Source organism: Ranitomeya imitator, chromosome 2 (genome assembly GCF_032444005.1).
Source record: "Ranitomeya imitator isolate aRanImi1 chromosome 2, aRanImi1.pri, whole genome shotgun sequence".
Lineage (NCBI taxonomy): Eukaryota > Metazoa > Chordata > Amphibia > Anura > Dendrobatidae > Ranitomeya > Ranitomeya imitator.
The window spans coordinates 485,868,651-485,886,979 of NC_091283.1; the positions used below are offsets into that span (position 1 = coordinate 485,868,651).

Consider the following 18,329-nt stretch of genomic DNA (forward strand, 5'->3'; position numbering starts at 1 on the left):
TGTGTTAAAAAAAAAAAAAAAGTACACATATTTGGTATTGCCGCATCCGCAACGATCCAACCTATGAAACTGTTTCACTGCTTAACGCCTTTAGTGAACACCATAAAACAATAAAAAACAAGGCAAAAAAACAATGCTTTATCATCATACCGCTTAACAAAAAGTGGAATGAAACGCGATAAAAAAGATGCATATCAATAAACATGGTACCGCTGAAAACGTCATCCTATCCCGCAAAAAAACAAGCTGCCATACAGCTCCATCAGAAGAAAAATAAGTTATAGCTCTAAGAATAAAGCGATGCAAAAATAATTATTTTTTCTACAAAGCAGTTTTTATTATGTAAAAGCTCAGAAACACAAAAAACTATATAAATGAGGTATTGTTGTAATCGTACTGACCCGAAGAATAAAACTGCCTTCTCAATTTTACCACACACTGATCGGCTTAAACCCCCCCTAAAAAAAAAAAATCCTGAATTGCTGTTTTTTGTTCATTCTGCCTCCCAAATATCAAAATAGAAAGCAATCAAAAAATGTAATGTGCCCGAAAATAGTAACAATATAAACATCAACTTGTCTCGCAAAAAACAAGCCCTCACATGATTCTGTGGGCCAAAATATGAAAAAATTATAGCTCTCAAAATATGGTGATACAAAAACCATTTTTTGCAATAAAAAGTGTCTTTTAGTGTGTGACAGCAGCCACTGTTCATTTTTCCATTCTGCCTCCCAAAGATCGCAGTAAGGCTCGCTGCACATTTATCATGCGCTCTGCGTTAAGCGCTTACACCGGGGTTTCCGTGTAAATCTCTGAAATACGTGATTCAGACAGAACCTCTGGGGAAAGTGTTGTGAATTCTGTGGCAGAGCTCCCTCCTGTGGTCACAAGTGGTACTTCGGCTGATTCTCTCTGTGAGCTTCTGTTGGTGGAGGGAAGTGGTACTGCGGCTTCTGAGTTTCCTCCCTCAGGTGATCTGGTGAGGTCGTTAGGTGCTTCTCTACTTAACTCCACCTAATGCTTTGATCCTTGCTTCCTGTCAATGTTCCAGTGTTGGACTTGCTTTTCCCTGGATCATTCCTGTGGCCTGCTGCTCTGCATAGCTAAGTACTTCTTTGCTATTTGTTTGCTATTTTTTCTGTCCAGCTTGTCTAATTTGTTGCTGGAAGCTCTGGGACGCAAAGGGTGTACCTCCGTGCCGTTAGTTCGGTACGGAGGGTCTTTTTGCCCCCTTTGCGTGGTTTTCTTTAGGGTTTTGTGTAGACCGCAAAGTTACCTTTTCTATCCTCGATCTGTTAAGAAAGTCGGGCCTCACTTTGCTGAATCTATTTCATCTCTACGTTTGTCTTTTCATCTTAACTCACAGTCATTATATGTGGGGAGCTGCCTTTTCCTTTGGGGTATTTCTCTGAGGCAAGGTAGGCTTATTTTCTATCTTCAGGCTAGTTAGTTTCTCAGGCTGTGCCGAGTTGCATAGGCAGAGTTAGGCGCAATCCACGGCTGCCTCTAGTGTTGTTTGGAGAGGATTAGGGATTGCGGTCTGCAGAGTTCCCACGTCTCAGAGCTCGTTCTATGATTTTGGGTTATTGTCAGATCACTGTATGTGCTCTGACCGCTATGTCCATTGTAGTACTGAATTGCCTTTCATAACAGTACAGGAAGCCAAAAGTACTAATGATTCTCAATAGAGGGAAAAAAGAAGTTCTGAGACCATTTTTTTTTCTTTGCACTGTGTTTTGCCTTTTTTTTTCCCCTAGACATTTGGGTGGTTCAGTACACAGGTGTAGCGATGGACATTAGAAGTCTGTCTTCATTTGTGGATCAGCTCTCGGCAAGAGTACAAAAGATTCAAGACACTATTGATCAGAAAGCTATGTTGGAACCAAGAATTCCTATTCCTGATTTGTTTTTTGGAGATAGAACTAAGTTTCTGAGTTTCAAAAATAATTGTAAATTATTTCTGGCCTTGAAACCTCGCTCCTCTGGTGATCCAGTTCAACAGGTTTTGATTGTTATTTCTTTTTTGCGCGGCGACCCTCAGGACTGGGCATTTTCTCTTGCGCCAGGAGATCCTGCATTGAGTAATATCGATGCGTTTTTCCTGGCGCTCGGATTGCTGTACGATGAACCTAATTCAGTGGATCAGGCAGAGAAAAATTTGCTGGCTCTTTGTCAGGGTCAGGATGAGATAGAGGTATATTGTCAGAAATGTAGAAAGTGGTCCGTGCTCACTCAATGGAATGAATCTGCGCTGGCAGCTATGTTCAGAAAGGGTCTCTCTGAAGCCCTTAAGGATGTCATGGTGGGATTTCCTATGCCTACTGGTTTGAATGAGTCTATGTCTTTGGCCATTCAGATCGGTCGACGCTTGCGTGAGCGTAAATCTGTGCACCATTTGGCGGTATTACCTGAGCTTAAACCTGAGCCTATGCAGTGCGATAGGACTTTGACCAGAGTTAAACGGCAAGAACACAGACGTCTGAATGGGCTGTGTTTCTACTGTGGTGATTACACTCATGCTATCTCTGATTGTCCTAAGCGCACTAAACGGTTCGCTAGGTCTGCCACCATTGGTACGGTACAGTCAAAATTTCTTCTGTCCGTTACCTTGATCTGCTCTTTGTCATCGTATTCTGTCATGGCATTTGTGGATTCAGGCGCTGCCCTGAATTTGATGGACTTGGAGTATGCTAAGCGTTGTGGGTTTCTCTTAGAGCCCTTGCAGTGTCCTATTCCATTGAGAGGAATTGATGCCACGCCTTTGGCCAAGAATAAGCCTCAATACTGGACCCAGCTGACCATGTGCATGGCTCCTGCACATCAGGAGGTTATTCGCTTTCTGGTGTTGCATAATCTGGATGATGTGGTCGTGTTGGGGTTGCCATGGCTACAAGCCCATAATCCAGTATTAGATTGGAAATCCATGTCGGTGTCCAACTGGGGTTGTCAGGGGGTACATGGTGATGTTCCATTTCTGTCAATTTTGTCATCCACCCCTTCTTAGGTTCCAGAGTTCTTGTCTGATTACCGGGATGTATTTGATGAGCCCAAGTCCGATGCCCTACCTCCGCATAGGGATTGTGATTGTGCTATCAATTTGATTCCTGGTAGTAAATTCCCAAAAGGTCGACTGTTTAATTTATCCGTGCCTGAGCACGCCGCTATGCGCAGTTATGTGAAGGAATCTCTGGAGAAGGGGCATATTCGCCCGTCATCGTCACCATTAGGAGCAGGGTTCTTTTTTGTGGCCAAGAAGGATGGTTCGCTGAGACCTTGTATAGATTACCGCCTTCTAAATAAGATCACGGTTAAATTTCAGTACCCCTTGCCATTGTTATCTGATTTGTTTGCTCGGATTAAGGGGGCTAGTTGGTTCACCAAGATAGATCTTCGTGGTGCGTATAATCTGGTGCGAATCAGGCGAGGAGATGAATGGAAAACTGCATTTAATACGCCCGAGGGTCATTTTGAGTATCTAGTGATGCCATTCGGACTTGCCAATGCTCCATCAGTGTTTCAGTCCTTTATGCATGACATCTTCCGAGAGTACCTGGATAAATTCCTGATTGTGTACTTGGATGACATTTTGATCTTCTCGGATGATTGGGAGTCTCATGTGAAGCAGGTCAGAACAGTTTTTCAGGTCCTGCGTGCTAATTCTTTGTTTGTGAAGGGATCAAAGTGTCTCTTTGGTGTGCAGAAGGTTTCATTTTTGGGGTTCATCTTTTCCCCTTCTACTATCGAGATGGATCCTGTTAAGGTCCAAGCCATCCATGATTGGACTCAGCCGACATCTCTGAAAAGTCTGCAAAAGTTCCTGGGCTTTGCTAATTTTTATCGTCGCTTCATCTGCAATTTTTCTATTATTGCCAAACCATTGACCGATTTGACCAAGAAGGGTGCTGATTTGGTCAATTGGTCTTCTGCTGCTGTGGAAGCTTTTCAAGACTTGAAGCGTCGTTTTTCTTCTGCCCCTGTGTTGTGTCAACCAGATGTTTCTCTTCCGTTCCAGGTCGAGGTTGATGCTTCTGAGATTGGAGCAGGGGCTGTTTTGTCGCAGAGAGGTTCTGATTGCTCTGTGATGAAACCATGCGCTTTTTTTTCCAGGAAGTTTTCGCCTGCTGAGCGAAATTATGATGTGGGCAACCGAGAGTTGCTGGCCATGAAGTGGGCATTCGAGGAGTGGCGTCATTGGCTTGAAAGAGCTAAGCATCGCGTGGTGGTATTGACTGATCATAAGAACTTGACTTATCTTGAGTCTGCTAAGCGGTTGAATCCTAGACAGGCTCGTTGGTTGCTGTTTTTTGCCCGTTTTGACTTTGTGATTTCGTACCTTCCGGGCTCTAAAAATGTGAAGGCGGATGCTCTGTCTAGGAGTTTTGTGCCCGACTCTCCGGGTTTGTCTGAGCCGGCGGATATCCTCAAGGAAGGAGTAATTGTGTCTGCCATCTCCCCTGATTTGCGGCGGGTGCTGCAAAAATTTCAGGCTAATAAACCTGATCGTTGTCCAGCGGAGAGACTGTTTGTCCCTGACAGGTGGACCAATAAAGTTATCTCTGAGGTTCATTGTTCGGTGTTGGCTGGTCATCCTGGAATCTTTGGTACCAGAGAGTTGGTGGCTAGATCCTTTTGGTGGCCGTCTCTGTCGCGGGATGTGCGTGTTTTTGTGCAGTCCTGTGGGATTTGTGCTCGGGCTAAGCCCTGCTGTTCTCGGGCCAGTGGGTTGCTTTTGCCCTTGCCGGTCCCGAAGAGGCCTTGGACACATATCTCTATGGATTTTATTTCTGATCTTCCCGTTTCTCAAAAGATGTCAGTCATTTGGGTGGTCTGTGATCGCTTTTCTGAGATGGTCCATCTGGTACCCTTGTCTAAATTGCCTTCCTCCTCTGATTTGGTGCCATTGTTCTTCCAGCATGTGGTTCGTTTACATGGCATTCCAGAGAATATCGTTTCTGACAGAGGTTCCCAGTTTGTTTCAAGGTTTTGGCGAGCCTTTTGTGGTAGGATGGGCATTGACTTGTCTTTTTCCTCGGCTTTCCATCTTCAGACTAATGGCCAGACCGAACGAACCAATCAGACCTTGGAAACATATCTGAGATGCTTTGTTTCTGCCGATCAGGATGACTGGGTGTCCTTTTTGCCTTTGGCTGAGTTCGCCCTTAATAATCGGGCCAGCTTGGCTACCTTGGTTTCGCCATTTTTCTGCAATTCTGGGTTCCATCCTCGTTTCTCTTCAGGACAGGTTGAGTCTTCGGACTGTCCTGGTGTGGATACTGTGGTGGACAGGTTGCAGCAGATTTGGACTCATGTAGTGGACAATTTGACCTTGTCCCAGGAGAAGGCTCAACGTTTCGCTAATCGCAGACGCCGTGTGGGTCCCCGACTTCGTGTTGGGGATCTGGTTTGGTTATCTTCTCGTCATATTCCTATGAAGGTTTCCTCTCCTAAGTTTAAACCTCGTTTCATTGGTCCGTATAGGATTTCTGAGGTTCTTAATCCTGTGTCTTTTCGTCTGACCCTTCCAGATTCTTTTTCCGTACATAACGTATTCCATAGGTCATTGTTGCGGAGATACGTGGCACCTATGGTTCCATCTGTTGAACCTCCTGCCCCGGTTTTGGTGGAGGGGGAATTGGAGTATATTGTGGAGAAGATTTTGGATTCTCGTGTTTCTAGACGGAAACTCCAGTATCTGGTTAAATGGAAGGGTTATGCTCAGGAAGATAATTCCTGGGTTTTTGCCTTTGATGTCCATGCTCCCGATCTTGTTCGTGCCTTTCATGTGGCTCATCCTGGTCGGCCTGGGGGCTCTGGTGAGGGTTCGGTGACCCCTCCTCAAGGGGGGGGTACTGTTGTGAATTCTGTGGCAGAGCTCCCTCCTGTGGTCACAAGTGGTACTTCGGCTGATTCTCTCTGTGAGCTTCTGTTGGTGGAGGGAAGTGGTACTGCGGCTTCTGAGTTTCCTTCCTCAGGTGATCTGGTGAGGTCGTTAGGTGCTTCTCTACTTAACTCCACCTAATGCTTTGATCCTTGCTTCCTGTCAATGTTCCAGTGTTGGACTTGCTTTTCCCTGGATCATTCCTGTGGCCTGCTGCTCTGCATAGCTAAGTTCTTCTTTGCTATTTGTTTGCTATTTTTTCTGTCCAGCTTGTCTAATTTGTTGCTGGAAGCTCTGGGACGCAAAGGGTGTACCTCCGTGCCGTAAGTTCGGTACGGAGGGTCTTTTTGCCCCCTTTGCGTGGTTTTCTTTAGGGTTTTGTGTAGACCGCAAAGTTACCTTTTCTATCCTCGATCTGTTAAGAAAGTCGGGCCTCACTTTGCTGAATCTATTTCATCTCTACGTTTGTCTTTTCATCTTAACTCACAGTCATTATATGTGGGGGGCTGCCTTTTCCTTTGGGGTATTTCTCTGAGGCAAGGTAGGCTTATTTTCTATCTTCAGGCTAGTTAGTTTCTCAGGCTGTGCCGAGTTGCATAGGCAGAGTTAGGCGCAATCCACGGCTGCCTCTAGTGTTGTTTGGAGAGGATTAGGGATTGCGGTCTGCAGAGTTCCCACGTCTCAGAGCTCGTTCTATGATTTTGGGTTATTGTCAGATCACTGTATGTGCTCTGACCGCTATGTCCATTGTAGTACTGAATTGCCTTTCATAACAGGGAAGATTCCCTATAATGATGTAGATGGAGGCGGTATCTGTCTTTTTAGGATTGCATAAAAGTGCTGTCGGCCACAGTTTTGTGCACTTCTGAAAAGAAGGACACCGCTGAAGAGAGGCCAGACGGAGTCCAAAGTAACTGCTGGCTCATTGTAGTGAATGGATTCCTCGGGGGTTTCATCTGGATCACATCACTCGGAGATTTAGGCTATGTGCACACGTTACGGATTCGTGTGTGAATTTTTCCTCACCGTTTTAGCAAAATCCGCAGGTAAAACACACTGCGTTTCCATGCGGTATTTTCCGCAGCATGTGCACTGCAAATTTGGTTTTCCATAGGTTTACATGGTACTGCACAACGCATGGAAAACTGCTGTGAATCCGCAGCAGCCAATCCGCTGCGGATCTGCAGCAAAATCTGCAACGTGTGCACATAGCCTTAGATGGAAACCCCAAAGTAAGTGGTCAGTGTAGAGCGCCGGATAAATGTGATCCCAAATATTATGTAAAATGTTACCAATAAAAGCTTCAGCTCAATCCACAAAAAAGCAAGTCCTCACTCAGGTCTGTCATCTGTTAATTGAAATATAGGGGGCTTCCCAGAAGCGAAGCTAGGGTTTTGGTTCAGGGGTCGAAACTTCTCAGTGGGCTCCTAACCAGGTAACCTTGATTACCACTCGGTGATGCACCCTAATAGTGGAGGAGAACCTCAGCAGATGACAGCGATGTTGCTGAAAATAATAACATGGATATTACCGCCATATGATCAGTGGTAGATACCAGTCCTACAGAACATATAAGTGATCACAGCACACATACAGATAATGACTTACTGCTGATGTTCTTTCTGATGGAATCGTTCATTTTTCCCATCTTTTCCATCTGGCCCAGACCAACATGACAACTTCTTCCTGCCACGACTCAGCTCCAGAGAATACAACAAAGACATATTTAACTTCTCATATTCCAGCCCCATCACCATCTATTCCCCACCTGCACAAACTCCTCATCCTGCAGAAATCCCAATACTGAGCCGCTGCTGCCGTATGTGTCCCTATTACTGCCCCTGATACCCCAATATTGAGCAGCTGCTGCCGTATGTGTCCCTATTACTGCACCTATTGTGTGGTTCTCTGTGCCTTCTAAATTCTAAAGCAACCCTCTATAATATAGTAATGCCGAGTGCAACTGCCTAAGAAAACAGTGCCCATATTTTGTCCTCAAGAAAGTAATAATGCCCTGTGTGCCCCTTTGATAATCACAGTAACTCGAATTCCTCTATAACCATAAGTGCCCACTTTACATTTAATAATGTCCCGAGTCTCCCCCCCTGTACAGCTCCTCTATGCACATTATAATGCCCCCTCACTGTATAGTACCACCCACACAGTATACTGACCCCTTAGTAGCCCCCAAACTGTTTGATGGCTCCAACACTGTATGGCGCCCCCCTCGCTGTAATCTCCACACTGTATGATGGCCCGCTAGATAGTCCTCAATATAGTATAATGCACTCCCCATAGGCCTATTCTATATTGTATAATGACCCCCATAGGCAGACTCTAAAGCATAAGGCAGCCCCCATAGGCAAACTTTACAGCATAAGGCAGACCCCATAGGCAGACTCTACAGCATAAGGCAGCCCCCATAGGCAAACTTTACAGCATAAGGCAGACCCCATAGGCAGACTCTGTAGTATAAGGAAGTCCCCCCACAGGCAGACTCTGTAGTGTAAGGAAGCCCCCCCATAGGCAGACTCTGTAGTATAAGGAATCTCCCCATAGGCAGTCTCTGTAGTATAAGGAAGCCCCCTCCATAGGCAGACTCTGTAGTATAAGGAATCCCCCATAAGCAGACTCTGTAGTATAAAGCAACCAGAGAAAAAAAGAAAATGATTCAGTTCACCCTTGTGATGGTATTCTCACAACCCATGAGAAATTTGATCCAAGCATGGAAACGTCTCTGCTTGGCACCAGGTACTTGTGCATGAAAATGAAGGTATCCAGCTCAGGAATACCAGCTCTGGACGCATTTCGAACACGTATAGTGCTCTTAGTCCTCAGTGAAACTGAGGACTAAGAGCACTATACGTGTTCGAAACGCGTCCAGTTATTCAATACATTCCTTCCTACAGTATGCACTGGTTTGTCAAGCAGCTTACTTTTTACATTTGCCCAAATAAAGACTTTTGATTTTATTTCCTGAGCTGGATACCTTTATTTTCATGCACAAGTATAAAGCAACCCCCATAAAAAGAAATACTCTCCTCTCTTCCTCCTGGTTCCTCCACTGTTCTGAGCACTACCGAACCGGGGGCGCCGGGTAGTGACGTCATCATGACTCCTGTCAGTGTTGGCGTCAGTAACACTCCTTCTCTCATCAATGCGGTCAGCTGTATCGGCATGCTCAGGGGCCCCTTAGCGGCTACGTGGCAAAGCAGGGACATCGATTTTGTGCACACGCCGATACGGTTACAGTAGCATAGCTCTAGGTGGGCCCCCTCAGAGTGCGGGGCCCAGGGCGATGGCCCCCTCTGCCCTCCCAGTAGCTATGCTACTGGGGCTTGCACATTACTGGTAGCACAAAGGCTCTGGAAAAGCAGAATGTTTCCATAACCTTCCAAAAGAAATTCAGCAAATTCTGTGCTCCAAAATCCAAGTGCCCCACTCCCTTCTTAGCCCCATAGTGTACCTAAACCACATATAGCGTCCACATGTTTGGCATTTCTGAAGCGATGAGAGCCTGCCTAACTTATGGGTGCATGTCTCCAGAAGCATGGGCTGGGCATAACATACTGGTGACTGCAACGTATACTGGTCACTACAGCGTACTGGACAAAACGGCAGTTTGCAATTTTTACTCTGCAACATTCATTGCTTCTTGTTGTTCTTGCTGCTTGTTTCGGGAAAATACCCATGGCAAATAGACTTGGGAGGAACGGACCGCTATCTGTATGGCTAAGTAGTACTGTACAGCCACCTATGAGGTATTGCCACGTTCAGTAGAAATTGTGGGACAAATTTTGGTTCTATTTTTACCCACTTTTTGTGTGAAAAAGTAAAATATTGGGGCTAAAACAAAATTTTTATGGTAAAAATTTAATTATTTTTTCTTCACTGCTCAATAGCATAAAATATTGTGACACACCCGTTGTGTCAACATGATCACTGCACCCCTAGATGAATTCATTGAGAGGTGTAGTTTGTAAAATGGGGTCACTAATGGGGGGTTCTGCTGTTCTGGCACCTCATGGGCTCTCCAGTGAGTCATGGCACCTGAATACCATAACAGTAAAATCTGGCGCTCCTTGCCTTCTGAGCTTTGCACTGTACCTGAAAAACATTTCCCTATTACATATAGGGTATTGGCACACTCAGGAAAACATGGACCTCAGTTTGTTGCAAAAAAATTTCCTATTAGCGCTTAGAAAAATTAAAAACTTGGGGCTAAAACAACTTTTTTGTGAGGAAAATGTGATTTTACTATTTTCACAGCTCAACGTTATAAACTTCTGTGAAGCACCTGGGGGATCAAAGTGCTCACCACACATCTATACATTCCTTGAGGGGTCGTTTCCAAAATGGGGTCACTTGTGGGGTTTCCACTGTTTTGGCACATCAGGAGCTCTCAAAATGGGACATGAAGTCCGCTAATAATTCCAGGTAATTTTACATTCAAAAAGTAAAGTGACGCTCCTTTCCTTCTGAGTCCTGCCGTGCACCCAAACAGTAGTTTTCTCCCTCACATGTGGAATCGGCGTACTCAGGAGAAATTGCACTACAAATTGTATGATGCAATTTCTCCTGCTACCATTATGAAAATGCAATATTTTGAGCTAAAAACATATTTGTGGAGAAAATTTGATTTTTATTTTTACAGCTCAACATTATAAACATCTGTGAAGCACCTGGGGATTCAATATGCTCACCACCCATCGAGATCAGTTCCCTGAGGGGTCTAGTTTCCAAAATAGTGTCACGCGTGCGGGAGTTCACTGTTTAGGCACATCAGATGCTGTCCAAACACAACATGGTGTCCACTAATTGTTCCAGCAAATTTTGCATTCAAAAAATCAAATGATGCTCCTTCCCTTCCAAGCTCTGCCATGCGCCCAAACAGTGGTTTTCTCCCTCATATGGGGTATCGGCGTACTCAGGACAAATTACACAACAAATTTTGGGGTCCATTTTTCCTGTTACCCTTGTCAAATAAAAAAATTTGGATCTGAAATCAATTTTTGTGTGGAAAAAAAGTTAAATGGTATTTTTTTTTAATCAAAAAATTCCTGTGAAGCACCTGAAGGGTTAATAAACATTTTGAATGTGGTTTTGAGCACCCTGAAGGATGCAGTTTGTAGAATGGTGTCACTTTTGGGTATCTTCTATCATATAGGCCACTCAAAGTCACTTCAAATGTGAGGTGGTCCCAAAAATATGGTTTTGTACATTTTGTTGGAAAAATGAGAAATCGCTGGTCAACTTTTAACCGTTATAACTTCATAACGAAATAAAAAGTTGTTTCCGAAATTGTGCTGATGTAAAGTAGACATGTGGGAAATGTTATTTATTAAATATTTAGTGTTATATATCTCTGTAATTTAAGGGCATGAAAATTAAAAGTTAGAAAATTGGAAAACGTTTCAAATTTTCACCAAATTTCAATTTTTTTTTCACAAATAAACACAAGTTATACCAAAGAAATGTTACCAGTATCATGAAGTATAATATGTCACAAAAAAAACAGTCTCAGAATCACTAGGATCTGTTGAAGCGTTTCAGAGTTATAACTACATAAACCGACAGTGGTCAGAATTGTAAAAATTGGCCCGGTCATTAACGTGCAGACCACCCTCGGTGTAAAGGGGTTAGGATCTGTTTTTCTTTTGTGTCAAATATTTCATGCAATAAAATACTAATTAATTATGTAAAAATCATACAGTGTGATTTTCTGGTTTTTATTTTTAGATTCTGTCTCTCACAGTTGAAGTGTACCTATGATAACAATTACAGAACTCTCCTCCATTCTTTGTAGGTGGGAAAACTTTGCAAAATCGGCAGTGTATCAAATACTTATTTTCCCACTGTAGTTTTTTTTTATTGAAAAACTACCTCTTTACATTTTCCAAAACGTACAAGAGAACAGAGAAGCAGAAAAGAAACCAAAATATATTGTACAACACACAGGTATGCATAGTAACAAAATTTTTTATTTGTATTAGACTTGTATTGTTCAAGATTATTGTACTTGTTTTTATTATGTATACCCCTCCCCACATGTAAAGCGCCATGGAATAAATGGCACTATAATAATAAATAATAATACATTCAGGCTACATCATTCTTAAAGGGAATCTGTCACCAGGTTCTTGCAACCTCTTCTGAGAGCGGCATAATGTAGGAAAAGAGATCCTGATTCCAGCGCTGTACCATTTAGTTTACTGGATGCAGCAGTTGTGACAAAATCAAAGTTTTTAGATGTAGCATGTAGTAGAGCTCAGAAATCTGACCGGACCCACACCAGGCTCTCTGTGAACATTGTCAATTGACAGTGAGCTGCTTATCACAGGAGGGGAAGGAGATGGACAACTGCTCCCGGGAGCACCAGTCCTAGTAGTGATAACGTCCTGGTGATAAAACCATCATTATATGGAAACAGCACACAGCCCAATAGGTGACACATCCCTGAAAACAGTGTCTCAGCTGCCACATTATGCTGTCTTCAGATTACATAGCAAAAACCTACTGACAGATTCCCTTTAAATACTCAATGGGTATGATAGAACATAATGTAGGACATTTACAACCTATACACCCTGCATATGTGCTAAAAAAAAAGTACAAGTGCAAAAAAAATTAAACTGCAGAAAATATAATTGACGTGGAGCGACACTTGGAAAGTGGATAATGCAAGTCCAGCAGAGGTCCCCATTTGGGGGTTTGCAATGGGATTCACTGGTATATCACTGGTTACAGAGTTATGCCCACAGAACTTATTTAGATTAATATGACTGTTTTGCTCAGTTTCCTTCTTGGAGAATATGAAACGATGACGTCCTCAGTCACATTTTTCTTCATAATCCCAGTTCTGTACAGTCAACATCAACAGCAGAGATTCCAGCTCTTAGAGAACCAAGAGCTTCACAGTAGCATCCTGCTCTGTTCTAACACCCCCACACACCTCCTGCCGTCACCAAATGGTCCCGGAGACACAAGTCCCAGCACAGGAAATAGTGACTTATGTGCACAGTAAAGGAGCCAATACTGCACTCACCTGAGCCCATGACAGGTGGAGATTGCCGCCCATGATTCTTCGCACCCGCGAACATGGCCCTTGTAGTAGCAGTGATCACCTGCTTCACCAGGAGTCTGGAAAATAAAAGTTTTCCCCATTAAAGCAAAATAAAATTCCATAGAATAGGAAAAGAAATGGATACCAACATTTTCATGTCATCATGACGGCAAAATGGCAAAATAAAACAATAGGAACTAAGCAAATTGTTCTTTTGGTTTTATTTTTTCCAATTAACATGAAATAAAATGTTTAAACCCCCCTCTGCCCCCCCCCCCCCCAAAGAAAATAAGATCTGAAATAGACCAGGAGACATTAATAATAATACTAATTTTTATTTATATAGCGCCAACAAATTCCGCAGCACTTTACAATTAAGCGGGAAAATGTACAGACAATAAATTCAGTACAAGTTAAGACAATTTAAACAGTGACATTAGGGGTGAGGTCCCTGTTCGCAAGCTTACAATCTACAAGGAAATGGGGGGACACAATAGGTGAAACGTGCTTGTTATTTCAGGTCTGGCAATTATAATAAATAGGGATTTTCATATAAAGCTGCATGATCCGGTCATCAGCCCGTGTGTTTAAGTGCAATAGTCAAGTATCAAGTGCAGTTATCGTGTGCATGGAGGGTGTGGAGACAGATGAATAGCAGGGTGCAGATTCAGAATAATATTTGGAAGGAGGGAACAGGGCAAAGTTAGTTTACTGAGTAGTTGATGTGGTAGGCTTGTTTGAAGAGATGGGTTTTTAAAGCGCGCTTGAATAGGTCGGGGCTAGGTATCAGTCTGATTGTCTGGGGAAGTGCATTCCAGAGAGCTGGCACAGCACGAGAGAAGTCTTGGAGACGGAGGTGCGAGGTTCGGATTACGGGGGATGTTAGTCTTAGGGTATGTGCACACGTCAGGATTTCTTGCAGAAATTTTCCTGACAAAAACCGGAGATTTCTGCCAGAAATCCGCATGCGTTTTTACCACGATTTTGACGCATTTTTGACGCGTTTTTTGTGCGTTTTTTCCCAAATGCATAGAATTGCGGGAAAAACGCAGAAAATCCGCAAAAATAATGAACATGCTCATTTTTTTACCGCGATGCGTTTTTTTCGTGCACAAAACATGCAGAATGCATTCTAAATGATAGAATGCATAATGTATGCGTTTTTAATGAGTTTTTATAGTGTTTTTAGTGCGAAAAAACGCGAAAAAAACACAAAAAAACCTGTATGTGTGCACATAGCCTAAAGGTACCTTCACACTGAGCAACTTTACAACGAGAATGACAACGATCTGGGACGTTGCAGCGTCCTGGATAGCGATCTCGTTGTGTTTGACACGCAGCAGCGATCAGGATCCCGCTGTGACATCGCTGGTCGTAGCTAGAAGTCCAGAACTTTATTTGGTCGTCAGGTCGGCATGATTCGTCATGTTTGACAGCAAAAGCAACGATGCCAGCAATGTTTTTACATGGAGCTAACAACTAGAGAGAATGATAAGTACATCACTGGATCGCTCCTGTATCGTTCTCGTGTTGCCGTGTTTGACGTCTCTACAGCGACCTAAACAGCGACGCTGCAGCGATCGGCTCGTTGTCTATATCGCTGCAGCGTCGCTGAGTGTGACGGTACCTTTAGGTAATTTGTAGAACAGAGGGAACAGGAAGCGCGATAGACAGAGATGAGAGAGGAGATATAAGGCGGTGCAGAACTGTGGAGAGCTTTGTGGGTGAGAGAGATGAGTTTATACTGGACCCTGTAGCGAATGGGTAGCCAGTGTAATGACTGGGACAAGATGGAGGCATTGGTGAAGCGGCTGGACAGAAATATGACCCTGGCTGCCGCATTCAAGATGGATTGGAGAGGAGAAAGTTTGGTAAGAGGGAGACCGATCAGAAGAGAGTTGCAGTAGTCCAGACGGGAATGAATAAGAGTGACAGTGAGGCCGGCGTCACACTAGCGAGTTTTACGGACGTATGAGCACAGAAAATACGTCCAGAAAATACGCATTGCACACGGCCCAATGATTCTCCATGGGGCAGCTCCTATCTGCCGTATATTACGCATCCGTAATATCGGTATGTTACGGGCGTAGAAAATCGCAGCATGCTGAGTTTGTCAGCGTATTGCGCAAAAAATACGCCAATGAAAGTCTATAGGGGCGAGAAAATTACGGATTACACACAGACCATGTGTGTGGCTTGCGAGAAATACACAGCAGTGTTCTATAGAAAAGCCGGCAATTCAGCGCGGTGTACAGTAAAATCACACTGACAGAATAGAATAGGTAGAATAAATGTGTACACATAGAATAGGTATATATATATATATATATATATATATATATATATATATGTCAGTGAGACATATATATATATATATATATATATATATTTATTTAATTCAGTGCTAGATAGCAGAAAAGCCGGAAATTCAATTGCCGGCTTTTCCTATCTCCTTCACAAAGCCCGACAGGATATGAGACATGGTTTACATACAGTAAACCATCTCATATCCCTTCTTTTATTACATATTCCTCTTTAGTAATGTAAGAAGTGTCTGTGTCAAATTTGGGGTCTCTAGCTATTAAATTAAAGGGTTAAATCCCGGAAAAAATTGGCGTGGGCTCCCGCGCAATTTTCTCCACCAGAGTGGGAAAGCCAGTGACTGAGGGCAGATATTAATAGCCTAGAGAGGGCCCATGGTTATTGGCCCACCCCTGGCTAAAAACATCTGCCCCCAGACACCCCAGAAAAGGCACATCTGGAAGATGCGCCTATTCTGGCACTTAGCCTATCTCTTCCCACTCCCCTGTAGTGGTGGGATATGAGGTAATGAAGGGTTAATGTCACCTTGCTATTGTAAGGTGACATTAAGCCAGGTTAATAATGGAGAGGCGTCAATTATGACACCTATCCATTATTAATCCAATAGTTAATAAAACACACATTATTAAAAAGTATTTTAATGAAATAAAGACACATGGTGTTTTAATATTTTATTATACTCTTAATCCACCTGAAGACTCTTGTCACCTGAAATAAAGTAAAAAAAACAAACAAACAACAATACTCTATACCTTCCGTCGTTACAGTCTTGTCCCACTCTGTAAATCCATCTGAAGGGGTTAAATCATTTTACACCCAGGAGCTCTGCTCATGCAGCTGTGCTCCTGACTGTAAAACTTGGTGAATGAATGGAATGCAGGGGAATGTACTGTAGTTACCTTGAGTCGCGGTGAGGCGCCCTCTGCTGGATGAACTCATATGAACTCGAGCGTGGGAAAATATTGTGAAAAGTTCCCAGGCTAGAGTTTATATGAGTTCATCCAGCAGAGGGCGCATCACCGCGACTCGAGGTAACTACAGTACATTCCCCTGCATTCCATTCATTCACCAAGTTTTACAGTCAGGAGCACAGCTGCATTAGCAGAGCTCCTGGGTGTAAAATGATTTAACCCCTTCAGATGGATTGACAGCGTGGGACAAGACTGTAACGACGGAAGGTATGGAACATTGTTGTTTGTTTTTTTAACTTTGTTTCAGGTGACAAGGGTCTTCAGGTGGATTAAGAGTATAATAAAATATTATACCATGTGTCTTTATTTCATTAAAATACTTTTTAATAATGTGTGTGTTTTTTATTAACCATTTCGTACTATTGGATTAATAATGGATAGGTGTCATAATTGACGCCTCTCCATTATTAACCTGGCTTAATGTCACCTTACAATAGCAAGGTGACATTAACCCTTTATTACCCCATATCCCGCCGCTACACGGGAGTGGGAAGAGAGTGGCCAAGTGCCAGAATAGGCGCATCTTCCAGATGTGCCTTTTCTGGGGTGTCTGGGGGGCAGATGTTTTTAGCCAGCGGGTGTCCTATAACCATGGTCCCTCTCTAGGCTATTAATATCTGCCCTAAGTCACTGGCTTTCCCACTCTGGTGGAGAAAATTGTGCGGGAGCCCATGCCAATTTTTTCCGGGATTTAACCCTTTAATTTAATAGCTAGAGACCCCAAATTTGACACAAAGACACTTTTTACATTACTAAAGAGGAATATGTAATAAAAGAAGGGATATGAGATGGTTTACTGTATGTAAACCATGTCTCATATCCTGTAGGGTTTGTGAAGGAGATAGGAAAAGCCGGCAATTGAATTACCGGCTTTTCTGCTATCTAGCGCTGAATTAAATATAAATATATATATATATATATATATATATATATATATGTCTCACTGACACACACACACATATATATATATATATATATATATATATATATATAGACTTTATATATGTTTTTAGAATATTTGAGCCGATAGATCCATGATATGTCCATTTTGCAAGCCTGTGAGAAAAAAATCGCCGTACAGAAGCCATACGGATGACACACGGATAAATTTGTGCGTAAAAATCGCATCCTCGCATTGAATACGGAACAGTGCTTTGGGACAATTACTGCGTATTACGGCCGTAAAAAACGGACCGTATTTACTTACGCCTAGTGTGACGCCGGCCTAAGAGTCATAGCAGTTTCAAATGTGAGAAAAGGTCGAATTCTGGAGATGTTTTTAAGATGCAGGTGACAGGAGCGAGTGAGTGATTGGATATATGGAGTAAATGAAAGTTTGGTGTCGAATTAAAGGGATTGTCCAGGATAAGAAAATAGTGCTATCTCTAGCCTTGCAGCTTATTTCTCACTAATTAAATGGAATTGACCCCGTCATGATAAGGCCAATTTCCGTTTTGTGTTTTTGTTTTTTCCTCCCCTTCTTCCCAGAGACATTACTTTTTTTTTAATCTTTCTGTCCACATAGATGTATGACGGCTTTTTTTTTTTTTTTGCAAGACGAGTTGTACTTTTGAAAGACACCATTCACTTTACCACATAGAATACTGGAAAATGAGAAAAACATTGTGGTGAAATTGTGAAAAAAAAGTAACTTTGACACTGGTTTTTTTTTAGTAGTTTTTTTAAGGTGTACATTATGTTCTAAAAATGACCTTGCTATATGATTCTCCTTATCAGTACTGTGATGGTTATACCAAACATGTCCAGCTTTTTTATTATTTTAGTCGTCAAAAAAAAAAGTAAAGTTTTTTCTTTTTAAATTCTTTGGGTTGTGGCGCCATTTTCTAAGACCCCCTAATGGTTTAATTTTTCCGTTGATGGAGCTGTGTCATTTTGGGGGTGCAGGACAATGTTTTTATTGATACCATTTTGGGTTAGATATGACATTTTGATTGCTTGTTACAGCATCTTTGTGATACCACATATGTGTTTTTTATTATTATTATTATTATTATTATTATTATTACTATCTTTGTTCTTAATAGGGGAAAAGAAGGGTGATTTGAATTTTAAGTTTTTTTTCTTTTTCTTAAAC

General features: G+C 42.6%; 1 protein-coding gene across 2 annotated transcripts in view; it reads right to left on the reverse strand.

Annotated features, from left to right (window-relative positions):
* Positions 1–18,329, reverse strand: part of ADAM11 (ADAM metallopeptidase domain 11) — a 241,547-nt gene that overhangs the window by 125,321 nt on the left and 97,897 nt on the right. For both annotated transcript variants that reach the window (XM_069751395.1, XM_069751394.1), the window contains exon 5: positions 12,924–13,018. In XM_069751395.1, the coding sequence (XP_069607496.1) occupies positions 12,924–13,018 (95 nt within the window). The remainder of the gene's footprint in view (positions 1–12,923; positions 13,019–18,329) is intronic.